Source organism: Zalophus californianus, chromosome 17, assembly GCF_009762305.2.
Source record: "Zalophus californianus isolate mZalCal1 chromosome 17, mZalCal1.pri.v2, whole genome shotgun sequence".
In the NCBI taxonomy this organism is placed as follows: domain Eukaryota; kingdom Metazoa; phylum Chordata; class Mammalia; order Carnivora; family Otariidae; genus Zalophus; species Zalophus californianus.
Window position 1 is genome coordinate 52575290 of NC_045611.1, and position 16659 is coordinate 52591948.

Here is a 16659-nt window from a genome sequence, read left to right on the forward strand (position 1 = left end):
GGACGCTTTGGTCATGTGCCATTCACTGCCTTCCTGATGATCAAGGAACGTCAGTCAGCGTGTGACCCCAGAGACCTAGAAATTCAGGTGACATGCAGAAATTCCAGTTATGGGACGCAGTCTGCATCCCCGTCAGCCAGGGAGTCAGACTTCCAGGCCCCCTCCCCCCGACAACCCTCCCCTCCCTCAGACTCCAGGGGTCCTGGCCCCCAGCCCCTGTCACCCAGGTCCCAGTTCATCAGACCCCTATCCCCCTGATTCCTCAGACTCGGGAGTCCCGGCCCCCACCTGGAAGGACCCCCTGATTGCGTCATCCGTTCAGCCTGATCGGGCCACGGTGGAATCCTAGCTGCTGCCAAGTGGGTCAAATATCATGGGTCAGGTGTGGGGAAGGTGATTGGGCAGGTCTGTCTGGATATAAATTTTGGAGCCCCTGCATCCATTCTAAGAGACCTGGGTATTCGGTTCAGCTGGGAATCCACGTGTGAGAGGACCCAGGCGTTCAAGCTAAGCAGCGATCTGTGGATCTGCTCTCCCAGACAGCCAGGCTCTGAAACAGAATCTATACCATTCCGCTGGTCAAATCTCAGACCCCACATCTCGCCTGAGGACGTGAGCCATTGATGGGCTGGGAGGAGGCCAGGTCTGAGCACCTGGGGCTGTGGGTCCCTGTGCTGGCTGTCCTTTTGCTGGAAGCCTGCCGGGCACACCCTATCCCTGACTCCAGCCCCCTCCTCCAATTTGGAGGCCAAGTTCGACAGCGGTACCTCTACACGGACGATGCCCAGGAGACAGAGGCCCACCTAGAGATCAGGGCTGATGGCACAGTGGTGGGGGCTGCCCGCCGGAGCCCCGAAAGTGAGTGTGTAGACCAGGGCCTGGTCTGAAGGAGGAGGGGCCGGAGGACTGGACCCCTGGGTCTGAGGAGGGAGAGGGCTGAGGCCCTGCAGTCCTGGGTCTGAGGGAGGAGGGGCTGGGGGCCTGGACTCCAGGGTCTGAGGGAGGAGGGCCTGGGGGCCTGGACTCCTGGGTCTAAGAGAGAGGGGCCTGGGCAGAGGCCCTCTGGGTCCCTGACCACTTTCTCCCCTCAGGTCTCTTGGAGTTGAAAGCCCTGAAGCCAGGGGTCATTCAAATCTTGGGAGTGAAAACGTCCAGGTTCCTGTGCCAGGGCCCGGATGGGACACTGTATGGATCGGTGAGTTTCTGGGGCCCCCTCCTTGTGCTCCCCCCTTATGTCACCTTTGTCCATCTGGGGTACCACATCTGGCACCTGTGGCCTGGGCCAGGATTGGTCCTTTGCTCTCCACGTGCCTACACCACGCCAGCACCCCTGCACGTGGGAGCTGACCTTGTCAGTGTTTACAAGAGGAAACTGAGGCTTACGCAGGGACACACCTGCCGCCAGTCACAAGGCCTGTGAGTGACAGAGTGGCCTAAGAGGCCGAGTCTTGTGACTCGGAACCCCTGGTGGCCACATGGGCTCCTACCTGTCCCGTTCCCGCTGGGCGCAGGGTCGCTCTGAGGACCTATGGCCTGTAAAGTGACCGTGAGCCCTGTGGGGAAGCCAGACGCCCTTGTCTGGACTCAGAGAGCCTCGACTGGAATATTTCTGTCTGTGAAGTGGGGACGGGGAGGTGGGCCTTGCAGGACTGCTCAGGGGGGAAGGCGGAGCCTGCTTCTGTTGTTCTTGTCCCGGAGGAGGAGGGGGCTGGGGACCTGGACTCTGGATCTGAGGGAGGAGGGGCTCCCCCAGCTCCCTAGGAGTGTCTGGACTCCTGTATCCTGTTGGAAGAGAGCACTCTGTGGTCTGAAAGAAGAGAGAGCTGGCGGCCCGGACGCCTGGGTCTGAGGGAGGAGGGTGCTGGGGGCCCAGACGCCTGGGTCCTGCAGCAGGAAGGTGGGAAGGAATTCCCTATCTCCGATCTCTCTTCTTGTCCCCTCAGCTCCACTTCGACCCCGTAGCCTGCAGCTTCCGGGAACTGCTTCTCGAGGTTGGGTACAACATCTACCACTCCGAGACCCTCGGCCTCCCACTTCGCCTGCCCCCCCGCAACTCCCCATACCGGGGCCTGGCGCCCCGGGGACCCACCCGCTTCCTGCCCCTGCCCGGCCTGCTTCCGGCCCCCCTGGAGCCTCCAGGGGTCCCAGGCCCCCAGCCTCCCGACGTGGGCTCCTCGGACCCCCTGAGCATGGTGGGGCCTTCGCAGGGCCGAAGTCCCAGCTACACTTCCTGAAGCCACAGGCTGTTTATTATGGGGTCTCCTCTATTTATCGGGTTATTTATCTTATTTATTATTTTATTTTTCTTACTCGGGATAATAAAGAATCTGAGAGGAGGACCCGAGTGAGTGTTTGAGGGAGGATATGGGATCCCGCTGCCTTGTCTCCCATTGACCCCAAGAACCCTTGCGCCCATTGTCAGGAGGCTGTGAGAATGTCCCAATCGCCCTCTGGGCCTCAGTTTTCTGCTCTGCTTAGGTGTCCCCAGGGACTCTGGACTATCCCTGCCCCTTGACAGGAGAAAGCTTGTTAACCTCCCCGCCTCCCCCACCCACCCCCAACTTCGTGCTTGTGTTGTGGAACTATTTTTCTGGGTTCCCTCAATAACAGGGGAACATTTAAACAATGACACCACAGACCTACAGCCTCATGGGAGATGTAGTTTTCTGGGTCCACTTAGCACGAGGATTTGGATGACATCTGGGTCCTCAGGGGCGGGGCAAGGACTCTTGGATCCTAGGGGTTTGATTGGTCCTAGATGGGACACTTGGGTCCTGAGGGATCAGAGAGCTGGACGTCTGGACACCTGGGTCCCAGGAGAACAGGGGAAGAGGAACGTGGAACCCTGGTCTGAGGGAAGGACTGGAGAGTGGGAGTCCTGATTCTCAGCAGGAGCACTTGAGGATCTAAATGCATCCATCCAGGGCGCCTGGGTGGCTCAGTTGGTTAAGCGACTGCCTTCGGCTCAGGTCATGATCCTGGAGTCCCGGGATCGAGTCCCACGTCAGGCTCCCTGCTCGGCGGGGAGTCTGCTTCTCCCTCTGACCCTCCCCCCCTCATGATCTCTCTCTCTCTCTCTCATTCTCTCTCTCTCTCTCAGATAAAGAAATAAAATCTTAAAAAAAAATAAATGCATCCACCCAGGTGCTTATGGACTAGGGAGTATAACCACTGTCACAGACTCCAGTCCCAGTGAGTGAGTTGCCCGTCCTCCCTCCCTTCCCACCACCTAGATTTCCACATTGCTCCTCGGGTTATTTCCCGGTGAGGAAAGACGGGAGGACGGAGATACAACACCTCCCCGGGGTTATGGTCAGCGCCCTCTGGGTCCCGGGTGTCTGACTCACTACGGCAGCCTCTCGGGAGTTGTGGTCTCGGACCCTTCATTTTTAATGCCCACATTCAAATGAGAGGAACATCTCAGTGGAAGGGCGGGGACATCAGTGCAGGTCCTGGCTGGTCATAGAAGGGATTCAATGCCCAGAGTGGATGAAAGTCTGCATCTCGTGGACAGACGGTTTTCCACTCGGATGGCAAGAGGCTGGCTCAGGTGGGGGACAGCGTTGTCACTGGAAGCAGAAGCCGAGATGCCACAAAAGTCACCGGAAAGAGAGTTTTCATTCCTGGCGGGGGGAGCTTCACCGGAGATGTAGGTTCTTCGTCAGAAGAGTCCGCCTGCCTCAGGAAAGATCTCCCACTAGATCTGCCCCATCACCCCTCACTGCTTCTAGACTCAATTCTGGCAGGTTCCACAGGGTGAGGTGCAAAGTGTGGTCAGTGAGGAGCTGCGAAGCACACCCAAAGAACAGCGGCATCTCGCCCTTGAAATTGGCAGTCACCTGGGGGGCCAGTCTGGGAAGGGAACTTGCACATTCCCGACCCCGGACCTCTTGAATCAAAAAATTCTGGGGACTAGACAAACTCCTAGACACAGAAATCAACTTAGTGGTTGCCCCCAGCTGGCAGGAGGGTGGAACAGGGAGCCTATTATTTCCCCCCCAGGGCTTGCCATAACAAAGTACCACAAACTGAGTGACCTAAAACAACAGAAATTTGCTCTCTCATGGTTCTGGGGCAAAAAAGTCTGAAATCAAGGTGTTGGCAGGGCCAGGCTCTCTCCAAAGGCTCTCAGGGAGGAGACTTCTTCTTCTTCTTTTTTTTTTTTTTAAGATTTTATTTATTTATTTTACAGAGAGAGACAGCCAGAGAGAGAACACGGCAGGGTAAGTGGGAGAGAGAGAAGCAGGCTTCCCACAGAGCAGAGAGCCCGATGGGGGGCTCGATCCCAGGACCCTGGGATCATGACCTGAGCCGAAGGCAGACACTTAACGACTGAGCCACCCAGGCGCCCCAGGGAGGAGACTTCTTTGCTTCTTCCCAGCTTCTGGTGGTCACTGGCAATCCTTGGCATCCCTTGGCTTATAGACACGTCACTCCAATCTCCATCTCCATCTTTATATGGCCTTTTGCCCAAGTGTCTGTGTCTAAATTGCCCTCTTTTTTTTTAAGGTTTCATTCTAATTTTTTTTAAGATTTATTTATTTGAGAGAGCGAGAATGAGAAAGAGTACATGAGAGGGGAGAGGGTCAGAGGGAGAAAGAAGCAGGCTCCTTGCCGAGCAGGGAGCCCGATGCGGGACTCGATCCCGGGACTCCGGGATCATGATCTGAGCCAAAGGCAGTCGCTTAACCAACTGAACCACCCAGACGCCCTAAATTGCCCTCTTGCAAGGACATCAGTCATACCAGATTTAGGACCTAGTCTTAATCCAAGATGACCTCATCTTAATTTGATTACATCTACAAAGACACTATTTCCAAATAAGGCCACGTTCACGGGTTTCAGGAGAACATGAATTTCCAGGGGATGCTATTGAACTCGGTATATACCCTGGCAGTTTCTTACTCTCATCTGGTCTTGCTCATGTGTAAGTACATTTAGGAGGGGTGTGGGCCAGGATAGCTCTCCTGGGCTCAGAGTTCTTAAAGTTCACTCTTTGCTCTTTCCAGGTGGTATTTAAAAATACAGGCTCTCTTGGGGCACCTGGGCGGCTCAGTCAGTTAAGTGTCTGCCATTGGCTCAGGTTGGGGTCCCGGGGTCCTGGGATCCAGCCCCGAGCCCCGCTTCCTGCTCAGTGGGGAGTCTACTTCTCCCTCTGCCCCTGCTCATGTGCTCTCTCTTTCTTGCTCACACTCTCTCTCCCAAATAAATAAATCTTTAAAATAAATAAATAAATAAATAAATAAATAAATAAATAAATAATTTAAAACCTCTCTTATTGGGGCACCTGGCTGGCTCAGTAGGAAGAGCATGTGACTCTTGATCTCGCGATCAAGAGGTTGTAGGTTCGAGCCCCAAGTTGGGTGTAGAGATTACTTAAAAATAAAATCTTTAAAAAAGAAAAAATATATATATAAGCTCTCAGTATATCAACCTCTCCAAAATTGTGTAGACAGATCTGTTTCCTCCCCCACCAGTATCTGAACCTTTTCTCCCAGAGTTCTGGCCAAAATCAATCTGGGTTCTCCTTCCATTAATTTTCACAAGAATAGAGCTTAGTCCAACCACTAAAAAGAAAGGATAATTATGTAACAGGATAGAGGTGCTCATTATTGCTATAATGGCAATCATATTACAGTATGTAAATGTATCAAATGAACATGCGGTGCTCCTTGAATTTATACAATGTTATATGTCAACTATATTTCAATAATAACATTTTTTTAAAACACAGAGCTTTTTCCTTCCAAATGAGAGATTCTGGGGGGGGGGCCTGGGTGGCTCAGTCCATTAAGCAGCGGACTCTTTTTTTTTTATTTTTTATTGTTATGTTAATCACCATACATTACATCATTAGCTTTTGATGTAATGTTCTGTGATTCATTGTTTGTGCATAACACCCAGTGCCCCAGGCAGAATGTGCCCTCTTTAATGCCCATCACCAGGCTAACCCATCCCCCCACCCCCCTCCCCTCTAGAACCCTCAGTGTGTTTCTCAGAGTCCATTGTCTCTCATGGTTCGTCTCCCCCTCCAACTTACTCCCCTTCATTCTTCCCCTCCTGCTATCTTCTTCTTCTTTTTTTTTCTTAACATATATTGCATTATTTGTTTCAGAAGTACAGATCTGTGATTCAACAGTCTTGCACAATTCACAGCACTCACCATAGCACATACCCTCCCCAATGTCTATCACCCAGCCACCCCCTCCCTCCCACCCCCCACCACTCCAGCAACCCTCAGTTTGTTTCCTGAGATTAAGAATTCCTCATATCAGTGAGGTCATATGATACATGTCTTTCTCTGATTGACTTATTTCACTCAGCATAACACCCTCCAGTTCCATCCACGTCGTTGCAAATGGCAAGATCTCATTCCTTTTGATGGCTGCATAATATTCCATTGTGTATATATACCACATCTTCTTTATCCATTCGTCTGTTGATGGACATCTTGACTCTTTCCACAGTTTGGCTATTGTGGACATTGAGCAGCGGACTCTTTTTTTCCTCTAAGATTTATTTGTTTGTTTATTTGAGAGAGAGCACGAGAAAGGGAGAGAGAGAGCACAAGCAGGGGGAGAGGCAAAGGGAGAAGCAGACATCCTGCTGAGCTGGGGAGCCCAATGCTCAGTCCCAGCACCCTGGGATCATAACCTGAGCCAAAGGCAGAGACTTAACTGACTGAGCCATCCAGGAGCCCCAAGCAGTGGACTCTTAATGTTAGCTCAGGTCTTGATCTCAGGGTTGTGAGTTCAAGCCCCATGTCAGTCTCCATGCTGGGTGTGGAGCCTACTTAAAAAAGAGAGAGATTCTGCTGAGGAACTGTGAGATCTCAGGGGACCCAGACCCCCACTCCAGCATCTTCCAACCTTCCCATCATCTGGACACCCCCTACTATACTAATTGGAGCTGTGAGCCAGTGCGCGCGGACACACACACACACACACACACACACACACTATTTGAGTGCGGCTGTTCTAACTGCTCTCACCAAGTCCTCAGCTATGAAGGCAACCTCTCCTCTAAGGGTGGGGGCTGGGGGGAAACTTCCAGGCTTGCTAGTTTCCTTTTCTTCTTATACTGGGACTGGCTCAGCCCCCACTCACTTGTATTTCAGGGCTCCGTGGGGGCTCCGTTGTCAGCTGGTTTTGTGCAAGATGTCATTTGTGAGTTTTTGCTGTCCTAGTTGCTGTACCTGGATTTGCTTCTGTTGTTGTTTTGGGGGGATGGGGCTGGAGGGGGTGGGGGTGGGAAGATCAGTAGACCGTGCCACCCAACCTGAATCTAATCGTGAGGAGACAGCACACATTTTCAGTCAGGAGGCCTTCTGCCAAACAACTGGCCTTGACTCTTCAAAAAAGTCAAGGTCGAGAAAGAGGAAGACGGAGGAAATGTTCCTATTAATGGACGCCAGCGGCAGTCCTTTGAGCAATCAGGTGATATCCCAGTTGTGAGTAAGACACCTGAAGAAATTTGAATGAGCTCCGTGCATTAGATAGTAGTAATTGATCCATGTGAAATTTTCTGACTTGGATCATTGCATTGTGGTTATTAAAAAGAATGTCCTTGTTCTTAGCAAATACATACTGCAATACTTAGGGACAAAGGAGCGTGGTACCTCCAGTGTTTTCTCAAATACCTCTGGAAATGTAAATACATAATAATACAGAGAGATAGTGACCGGATGATAAAGCAAAAGGGGGCGGGAACAGCGAGAACTGGGGAGCCTGGTAAAGCATCTATGGAGTTCTTTGCACGAGTCTTGAAACTTTTCTGTAAGTTCAAAATTATATCAGGTAAAAGCTACCCCTGCGGAAAAAAAATCCCCGCTGCAACCCCATTGTTATCTCGCCTCTTTCCAAACATCCTTCTAAACAGATGAGCTTATGAGAGGACAGAAATTTCCAGATCTCCTCCCTCACAGAAGATGAAGAAGATGCAGAAGGAGGAGGAGAAGGAAGAAGAAGAAAGAAGAAAAGGAAAGAAAGAAGGAAGGACGGAAGGAAGCAAGGACATTGAACAGCAGGACTAAACAGCCTTGTCTCACCCCGTCCCACCCTACAATAATTTTATTTTATTTTTTTTAATTTTTTATTTTTAAGTCATCTCTACACCCAGCGCGGGGCTCAAACTCACAACCCAGCGATCAATAGTCGAAGGCTCCACCAACTGAGCCAGCCAGGAGCCCCAACCCTGCAATAACTTTAGATTGTTTTTTTTTTTTAAACATTTTTTTTTAAGATTTTATTTATTTATTTGAGAGAGAGAGAGAATGAGAGATAGAGAGCACGAGAGGGAAGAGGGTCAGAGAGAGAAGCAGACTCCCCGCTGAGCAGGGAGCCCAATGCGGGACTCGATCCCGGGACTCCAGGATCATGACCCGAGCCGAAGGCAGTCGCTTAACCAACTGAGCCACCCAGGCGCCCCAATAACTTTAGATTGTAAAGCTTTCAGAGAAAAACGGTTGTTTGAAATCTTTTTTTATTATTATTATGATCAAATATGCACTGTCTTAACCATTTTTAAGTCTACAGTTTAGCAGTATTGAACGTATTCACATTGTTGGGTAGCCAGTCCCCAGAACTTTTTCATCTTGCAAAATTCAACCTCTGTACCCATTAAACAACTCCCCATACCCTCCTTCTCCCAGCCCCTGGCCACCACCATCTACTTCCTGTTTCTATGAATTTTACCACTTTAGATACATCAGTGGAATCATAGAGTATTTTTGTGTGTGTGAGTGTCTTACTTCACCCAGCATAATGTTTCCAGAGTTCATCCAAAGTGTTGTAGAATGTGTCAAAGTATCCCTTTTGGTTAAATAGTATTCCACTGTATGGGTCAACTTGACTGGACAAAGGGATACCCAGAGAGATGGTAAGACAGTATGTCTGGGTGTGTCCATGAGTGTATTTCTGGAAGAGATTAGCATTTGATTTTGCAAACTCATCAATATGAGTGGACATCATAGAAAGCTGTATAGATACACATAAATCCCTAATCAGATATATGATTTGCAAATATTCTTTTATCCTGTGGATTGACTCTGTTGACTGTCTCCTTTGATGCACAAAGGTTTTTAATTTGGATACAGTCCTATTCTTCTATTATTACTCTTGTTGCCTGTGTTTTTGTTGTAATATCCAGGAAATCATTGCCAAATCCAATGTCACAACGCTGCCCCCCTCCACCCCACCCCACCCCCGCCACGTTTTCTTCTATGAGCCTTATAATTTGGGTCTTTACGTTTAGGTCGCTGATTTAATTTGAGTTAATTTTTGCATGTGGTGTTAGGTAAGGATCCAACTTCATTCTTTGCCGTGTGGACATGCAGAACAAATGAGCATCATTTGTTGAGAAGACTGTGGTGAGGTCTTTTAATGTCAGAAAAGCTTTTATGGATGGACACAAATATTCACAACTATTTGTTTCTTTGGTAATGATTAATGAATTTTTAAGCAATCCACTTTCCTCTAAATATTAGCTGACGACTTCCACAGCTAAAAATAGCAAGCTTGTGCATTTCACAATTTTAGATTTTTCCAAACATTTGAACATTGCAAACGTAAATCAATGAATTTCCACAAGCCTGGTATCTCAGATTCCCTTAAATGAGTGAAGTGCCTTGAAGAAAAGACCGTAATAACAAGCTTGATCATATTTTTTGCAAGTCAAATATATGAGATTTTTCTAAACACCTTAAATATCTCAAGGACAGACAGATAGGAGTACAGGGATCAGCAAATCAATTTCTTTACATTTAACTGGTTACAAAGGTGCCAGTGTCCTGGATATAAATATGTTTCTTCAATACCTCTATTCTGATCAAGATTTTGATTTCACAGTCCTGATACTTCTTACTTGTGATTTTTCTTGCTTATAGGTATGCTTCAATCATCCACAAGCTGAAGTTAACAGTTTGAGGGTTGAAGATTCAATCCTAGGATATGAGCCTGGCTACCTTCCAAGTTAATTCCCACCACGCCCGAATTCCATGACAGTTAGACTTTGTCACCATCACATGGATTAAGAAATTGATTTTGGGGGGCACCTAGTGACTCCATCCGTTAAGTGGCTGACTCTTGATTTCAGCTCAGGTCATGATCTCAGGGTCTCAGGTCATGATCTCAGGGCTCGCCGCTCAGCGGGGAGTCTGCTTTAGTTTCTCTCTCTCCCTCTCCCTCTGCACGCCCCCACTCTCTCTCTCTCTCTCTCTCTCAAATAAATAAATAAATATATAAATTTTAAAAAGTGATTTAACAGGGGCGCCTGGGTAGCTCAGTCAGTTAAACGTCTGCCTTCCACTCAGGTCATGATCCCAGGATCCTGGGATCGAGTCCCACATCAGGCTCCCGGCTAGGCGGGGATCCTGCTTCTCCCTCTGCCTTGCCTCTCTCTCTCTGACTTTGATGAATAAATAAATAAATAAATAAACATTTAAAAAAATAAAAAATAAATAAAAGTGATTTAACATTAAAAAAAAAAGAAGAAATTGACTTTACTGATCCTGATTTATTTCCCACAGCTGTTCGCTCGGAGTGGCATGTCTTCATGCCACAGCCTGCAAAGCATGTTCTAAGAGTGCTACTATTTTAATAGGCGGGGAGGTGAGATGATTTAGCAGCTGTTTACTCTGGGTCCCTTGTCTGTTAAGCATGTGGAGCATCTCCTCTTTCTTATGCATTCAGGGTGAGCCCTTCCCTCTGCGAGTTCTGGTGAGGCTGCACTGCTGTCTCTCTGACATAAAGCTCACCCCCCCCAATTCTGTGACCCCTGTTGACAACCAAGAAGGCTGGCGGGGAGGCCCTGGCGGGAGACTAGGAGGCAGGAAGAGGAGCAAAGGACCCCCCCACCTCCAGCGTGAATGGTGCCAGCAGCCATGGGCAGAACTGGCTCCAGCATCTGGTTACTCTTGGCATTTCTAGCACCAGCCAGCCGAGCGGCTCGGGCAGGAAGATTTCCAGCCCCCTCAGACCCGAGGTGTCACCCGCACAGGCCACACCCTCCTGGAAGCCAGAGTGACAGCGGCCTCGGGCATCCCCACCCTCCCAGCCTCCAGAGGGACGAGTCCTATCCTGCAGGACGCCACTTCTTCTCGTGCCTACAGTCCCAGGGGTTTGACTGGTTCTGATAATGCCTCGGTCTCCTACCTCGGGGATCACGGGTTGCTCCTCCTGCCTCCCAGCGCTCACAGAACCAATTCCCTTTAATAAACTCCCTGTATTTGAAATACCTGGAGTGGCTTCTGTTTTCCTCAGCTGACCCAGAAACCTGGTCTGTTTCAGGGCAACTGAAAGCCCTTGGTCAATTTTGAAATCACAGCTTATCTTTCTAGCAAAGCAAAAGGTCTCGAATACTGACAACTACAAAACATAAAAAAAAAAAAAAAAAGAGGATGAGAAATGAGAAAAAGCAAGGCATTATTAAAAGACCAGGCCGGTTTGGAAACGAACCAAATAGAACTTCTAGAGGGAATAAAACACACACAGAAATGAAATAGTCATTGAAACGAAACGCTGACGGGAAGAGTCAAACAGCAGATTAGAAACAGCAAAAGGGAGAATTCATGGATTAGAAGGTGGAACTCAGTAGGTTACTGACAGAGACAAACAAATGGAAAATGGAAGAAGAGACACGGAAGGTAGAATAAAAAATTACAATGGGGGGCATCCAGTTGGCTCAGTCGGTTAAGCATCTGCTTTCGGCTCAGGTCATGATCCCAGGGTCCTGGGATCGAATCCCGCATTGGGTCCCTGCTCAGCGGAGAGTCTGCTTCTCCCTCTCCCTCTGCCTGCCGTTCCCCCTGCTTGTGCTCTCTCTCTCTGTCAAATAAATAAATAAAATATTTTAAAAAATAAAATTTTATTTTGGGGTGCCTGGGTGGCTCAGTTGTTAAGCATCTGCCTTCAGCTCAGGTCATGATCCCAGGGTCCTGGGATCGAGCCCCGCATCGGGCTCCCCGCTCAGCGGGAAGCCTGCTTCTCCCTCTCCCACTCCCCCTGCTTCTGTTCCCTCTCTCGCTGTGTCTCTCTCTGTCAAATAAATAAATAAAATCTTTTAAAAATAAATAAATTTTAAAAAATAAAAATAAATACAAAAATAGGGGTGCCTGGGTGGCTCAGCTGGTTGAGCGTCTGCCTTTGGCTCAGGTCATGATCCTGGGGTCCTGGGATCGAACCCCGCATCGGGCTCCTGCTCCGCGGGGAGCCTGCTTCTCCCTCTCCCACTCCCCCTGCTTGTGTTCCCTCTCTCGCTGTGTCTCTCTCTGTCAAATAAATAAATAAAATCTTTTAAAAAATAATAAATAAATAAATACAAAAATAAAGTATTATTTCATTATGTTGTCAGAAAATCCCTGAAAGATAAAAGCAACATTATACCCCCTTTTCACAGATTAGGAGACTGAAGCACGTATGGTTCATACTTGGCTGCTATAATTAAAAGATGGGAGCACCTGGCTGGCTCAGTCGGTAGAGCACACTACTCTTGATCTCAGGGTTGTGAGTTTGAGCCCCACCTTGGGTGTAGAGATTGCTGAAAAATAAAATCTTAAAAAAAAAAAGATGTGACCCAATAAAGCTTTTCAGAAAACAAAAGATTTGAATCTCCAGATGAAAAGGATATAGTGTGGGGCGCCTGGGTGGCTCAGATGGTTAAGCGTCTGCCTTCGGCTCAGGTCATGATCCCAGGGTCCTGGGATCAAGTCCCGCATCGGGCTCCCTGCTAGGCGGGGAGCCTGCTTCTCCCTCTGCCTCTGCCTCTCTCTCTGACTCTCATGAATAGATAAATAAAACATTAAAAAAAAAAGCCCACACATTTCTATACTTTAAAAAAAGAAAGAAAAGGATATAGTGTGAGGAGGAGTCTGCTGACACCAACTCTTTAGAGGTGTTCCCAAATTCCAGGGCAGTGGCGGGGGGGGGGGCTTTCTCGCCCTTCACACAACACCAAGCAATCCCTGCTCGTGCCCAAGAATTCAACTCAATTCCAACACTCTCTACCCAGAGGCAGCATCGGATTCCACAGGCTCAGACGGCCCTCCGCCCCCCACTGCAGACAACAGTCTACATAAACCTTAGGCTGTGGTCTGGACCCACCCACTACAGATTGGAGTTTCCAACAACCTCCTCTGTGACGCTTTTAATTTGCTAGGGTGGCTCAGGGAAACACTTATGTTTATCCGTTCATGAAAGGATATGATAAAGAATATGAATCAACAGCCTGATGAAGAGATACATAGGGTGAGGTCTGGGGAAAAAGTGAGGAGCCTCTGTGCCACTCTCTCCCAGACCTCCATGTGCTCACCAGCCCAGAACTCTCCAGACCCCAGGCCTTTTGGGTTCTTCTTCTTCTTTTTTTTTTCTATAAGATTTTATTTATTTATTTGACAGAGAGAGAGAGAGAGAGTGAGAGAGGGAACACAAGCAGGGGGAGTGGGAGAGGGAGAAGCAGGCTTCCCGCCGAGCAGGGAGCCCGATGCTGGGCTCTATCAGGCCTGAGTTGAAGGCAGACACTTAGCGACTGAGCCACCCAGGCGACCCTTTTCTTTTCTTTTTAACTTTAATTTATTAGCCTTTTCCCCCCCAATTTTTATTTAAGTAACCTCTGCACCCAACGTGGGGCTGGAACTCACGACCCCAATATCAAGAGTCCCATGCTCCACCGGCTGAGCCAGTCAGGAGCCCCTGGAGAATTCTCTCTCTCTCTCTTTTTTTTAAAGATTTATTTCTTTTGAGAGAGTGAGAATGAGAGAGAGAGAGAGCACATGAGAGGGGGGAGGGCCAGAGGCAGAAGCAGGCTCCTCGCTGAGCAGGGAGCCCGTTGCGGGACTCGATCCCGGGACTCCAGGATCATGACCTGAGCCGAAGGCAGTCACCTAACTAACTGAGCCACCCAGGCGCCCTGGGGAATTCTCTCTTGACCTTTCGCTCCTCGCCCCACAAGACATCAACATCTATTTTCCTTAATAGACCTCTTTGATCAGGGTGTCTGGCTGGCTCAGTCCGGCGACTGTCGATCTCAGGGTTGTAGGTTTGAGCCCCACACTGGGTGTAGAGATTACCTAAAAAAAGGAAAATCTTAAAAAAGAAATAGACTTCTTTGATCAATTCCCCTGTCTGTTACCCTTCCTCTCCTCTGCCCCCACCCAAACCCTCAGCACCTACCTTGGGCTTCTGCTTCCAAACCAGCTGGACCCCCACCCAGCAAAAACCCCTTGGGCGCTCCCCACTGTGCTGAGCCCTCCCCACCCCACCAAGGTCATGACACCCCATTCTGGGCCATTGTTCCCCCATAAACTGACCTTACCTGCCCCACCCAAGGGCCTTAGGACTATTTGTTCAAAAAGAAACAAAAAAGAAAGAAGAATGTTTGATCCTATTCGCCCATTTAAATGCATCAGTGTGTTTTTTTTTAATGGCTTCAGGATTATGAGTCACAGTTTAAAGGCTTTCTCCACACCCAGGTTAGAAAGGAACTTTCCAATGTTTGCTTCTCATTCTTACAGGTTTCATATTTTACATTGAAATCTTTGAGCCATTTGGAGTCTATTCAGCGAATTATTTTTTCCATTCCTTCTTTCTGTTGGGTTGATGGGGTTTTCTTTATTCCCATTTCTTTCTTTCTTTCTTTTTTTATTTTAAGATTTATTTATTTATTTGAGAGAGAGAAGACAGCATGGGCAGGGAGAAGAGGGAGAGGCAAACTTTCTGCTGAGCAGGGAGCCTGATGCAGGGCTCGATTTCAGGACCCCGGGATCATGACCTGAGCTGAAGGCAGACGCTTAACTGACTGAGCCACCCAGGTGCTCCTGTCTTTTTTTTTTTTTTTTTTTAGATTATTTATTTATTTATTTATTTATTTATTTATTTATTTATTTGTCAGAGAGAGAAAGCACAAGCAGGGGAAGCAGCAGGCTTCCTGCTGAGCAAGGAGCCCCATGCGGGACTCAATCCCAGGATCTTGACCTGAGCAAAAGGTAGACAGTTAACTGACTCAGTCCAGGTCTCTTGATACTCCTAACAAACCCTTTTCAACTACATTTGCATTTGTATGCTGACTTTGGAAAGCACTTAAGTGTGGGGGCTCGTTGTTTAACCTAACCAACCCTGTGGTTAGAGGGTTAAAACTTTCAATCCCTCCCCCTGACCACAGGGAAGGGGAGAGCAATTGGAGGTTGAGTTCATGACCAATGGCCAGTTATTTAATCAGTCATGTTTGTGTAATGAAGTGACCATAAAACTCAAAAGGACGGGATTCAGAGAGCTCCCAGGTGGATGAGCTGCTGGAAATTTGGGGACTGTGGCACCGCTGGAGAAAACACGGAAGCTCCATGCCCTTACCCGGCTGTTCCTGAGTTATATCCTTTTATAATAAACCATTGATCTAGTAACGAACATTTTTCTGGGTTCTGTGAACCACTCTAGCAAATTAATCCAGTCCAGGGAAGGGATTGTGGGAACCTGTGATCTGTAGCTCATGGGTCAGAAGCTGGAATTGGAACTGATATTTGAAGTAGGGGGGCGTGGAGCAGGCTTGCAGGACCGAACCCTTACCCTGAAGGATCTGGGGTTCTCTTCATCGGGCCTTGAGTTAAACTGCAGGACCCCCAGCTGCTGTTGGAGAATTGCTTGGTGGTGTTGGAAACCACATCGGAATTGGGGTCAGAATCATGGACCCAGAGGTTCATTATCAGTGGGAAGTGGTAATAAACTGAGGTACATTCAATGGCAAACTATAACCACGCAAAACAGCATTAAGGGAAAGAAGTCCTGTTTTATTTCTCTTTCTCATCTCATACCTGGCTGGTTGGGGTGTGATCTCATAATATCCGTCTGACCCGTTGGTCTGACCTTCAGAATGCATCAGAATCCCATCACTCTTTGCTCCTCCCACAGTTACCACCACGGTCCTGCAGCCTCCCCCCCGCTGGCGGGAAGTCCCGGCTTCCATCCTCTCCTCCCTCAGCCTGTTCCCCACACGGCCGCCAGATGGCGCCCGTTCCCACTTATGGAAGGTCATGTTCCTTTTCTGCTGGGAACTCTTCCGTGACTCCAGGCTCATTCCTAGAAAAGCCTCAGTGCCCGCAACGCTTTGGAATATCTGGCCCCTTTCCGGTCTGCGCGCACACCTCACCGTCTCGCCGTGGCTCGTTGACTCTGTTCTGGCCACACCTGCTTTACAGTTCCTGGAAAACCGATGGCACCTTCGAGCCTCCGGGCCCTTGTACTGGCTGTTTGCACGGAATACTCTTCCCCCAGACACCCACGTGGCTCATCCCTCACCTGCTTCAGGTGGCTGCTCCAAATCCACCTGCCACGGGCAATTAAATGATATTAGGGAATCGTTGATTTCATTATGCGTGGCATTGTTGGAAGACACAAACTGGAGGGGAGAGGGCTGAAGATGTCTGAAATGAACTCTAACAGGGTTCAGCAAGGGGCACCTGGGTGGCTCAGTCGGTTAAGGGTCCTGACTCTTGATTTCCGCTGGGATCATGCTCTCCGGGTCATGGGACCATCTATCCCCCAATCAGGCTCCCTCGGCCGAGAGTCCGCTTCCTCTGTCTCCTTCTCCCTCTGCCCCTCCCTCCACCTTGTGCTTGTGCCCATTTTGGGGACAGTGTCACCACCGGAGAGAACACGGACGCTCCGTGCCCTT

The 16659-nt window shown here is 49.0% G+C and overlaps 1 protein-coding gene across 1 annotated transcript; it reads left to right on the forward strand.

Annotated features, from left to right (window-relative positions):
* Window positions 1–336: 336 nt before the first annotated feature.
* On the forward strand, window positions 337–2877 carry FGF21 (fibroblast growth factor 21). Its single transcript, XM_027620341.2, has 3 exons — window positions 337–858; window positions 1092–1195; window positions 1944–2877. The coding sequence occupies exons 1-3, from the start codon at window positions 624–626 to the stop codon at window positions 2232–2234; spliced, it is 630 nt and encodes a 209-aa protein (XP_027476142.1). The 5' UTR covers window positions 337–623; the 3' UTR covers window positions 2235–2877.
* The last annotated feature ends 13782 nt before the right edge of the window (window positions 2878–16659 follow it).

Excerpts from the sequence above, each read along its gene's own strand:
- FGF21 (XM_027620341.2), top strand. The coding sequence starts at position 624 with ATGGGCTGGGAGGAGGCCAGGTCTGAGCACCTGGGGCTGTGGGTCCCT. Across the intron at positions 859-1,091 it reads TGCCCGCCGGAGCCCCGAAA|GTCTCTTGGAGTTGAAAGCC; the intron begins GTGAGTGTGTAG and ends TTCTCCCCTCAG. Across the intron at positions 1,196-1,943 it reads ATGGGACACTGTATGGATCG|CTCCACTTCGACCCCGTAGC; the intron begins GTGAGTTTCTGG and ends TTGTCCCCTCAG.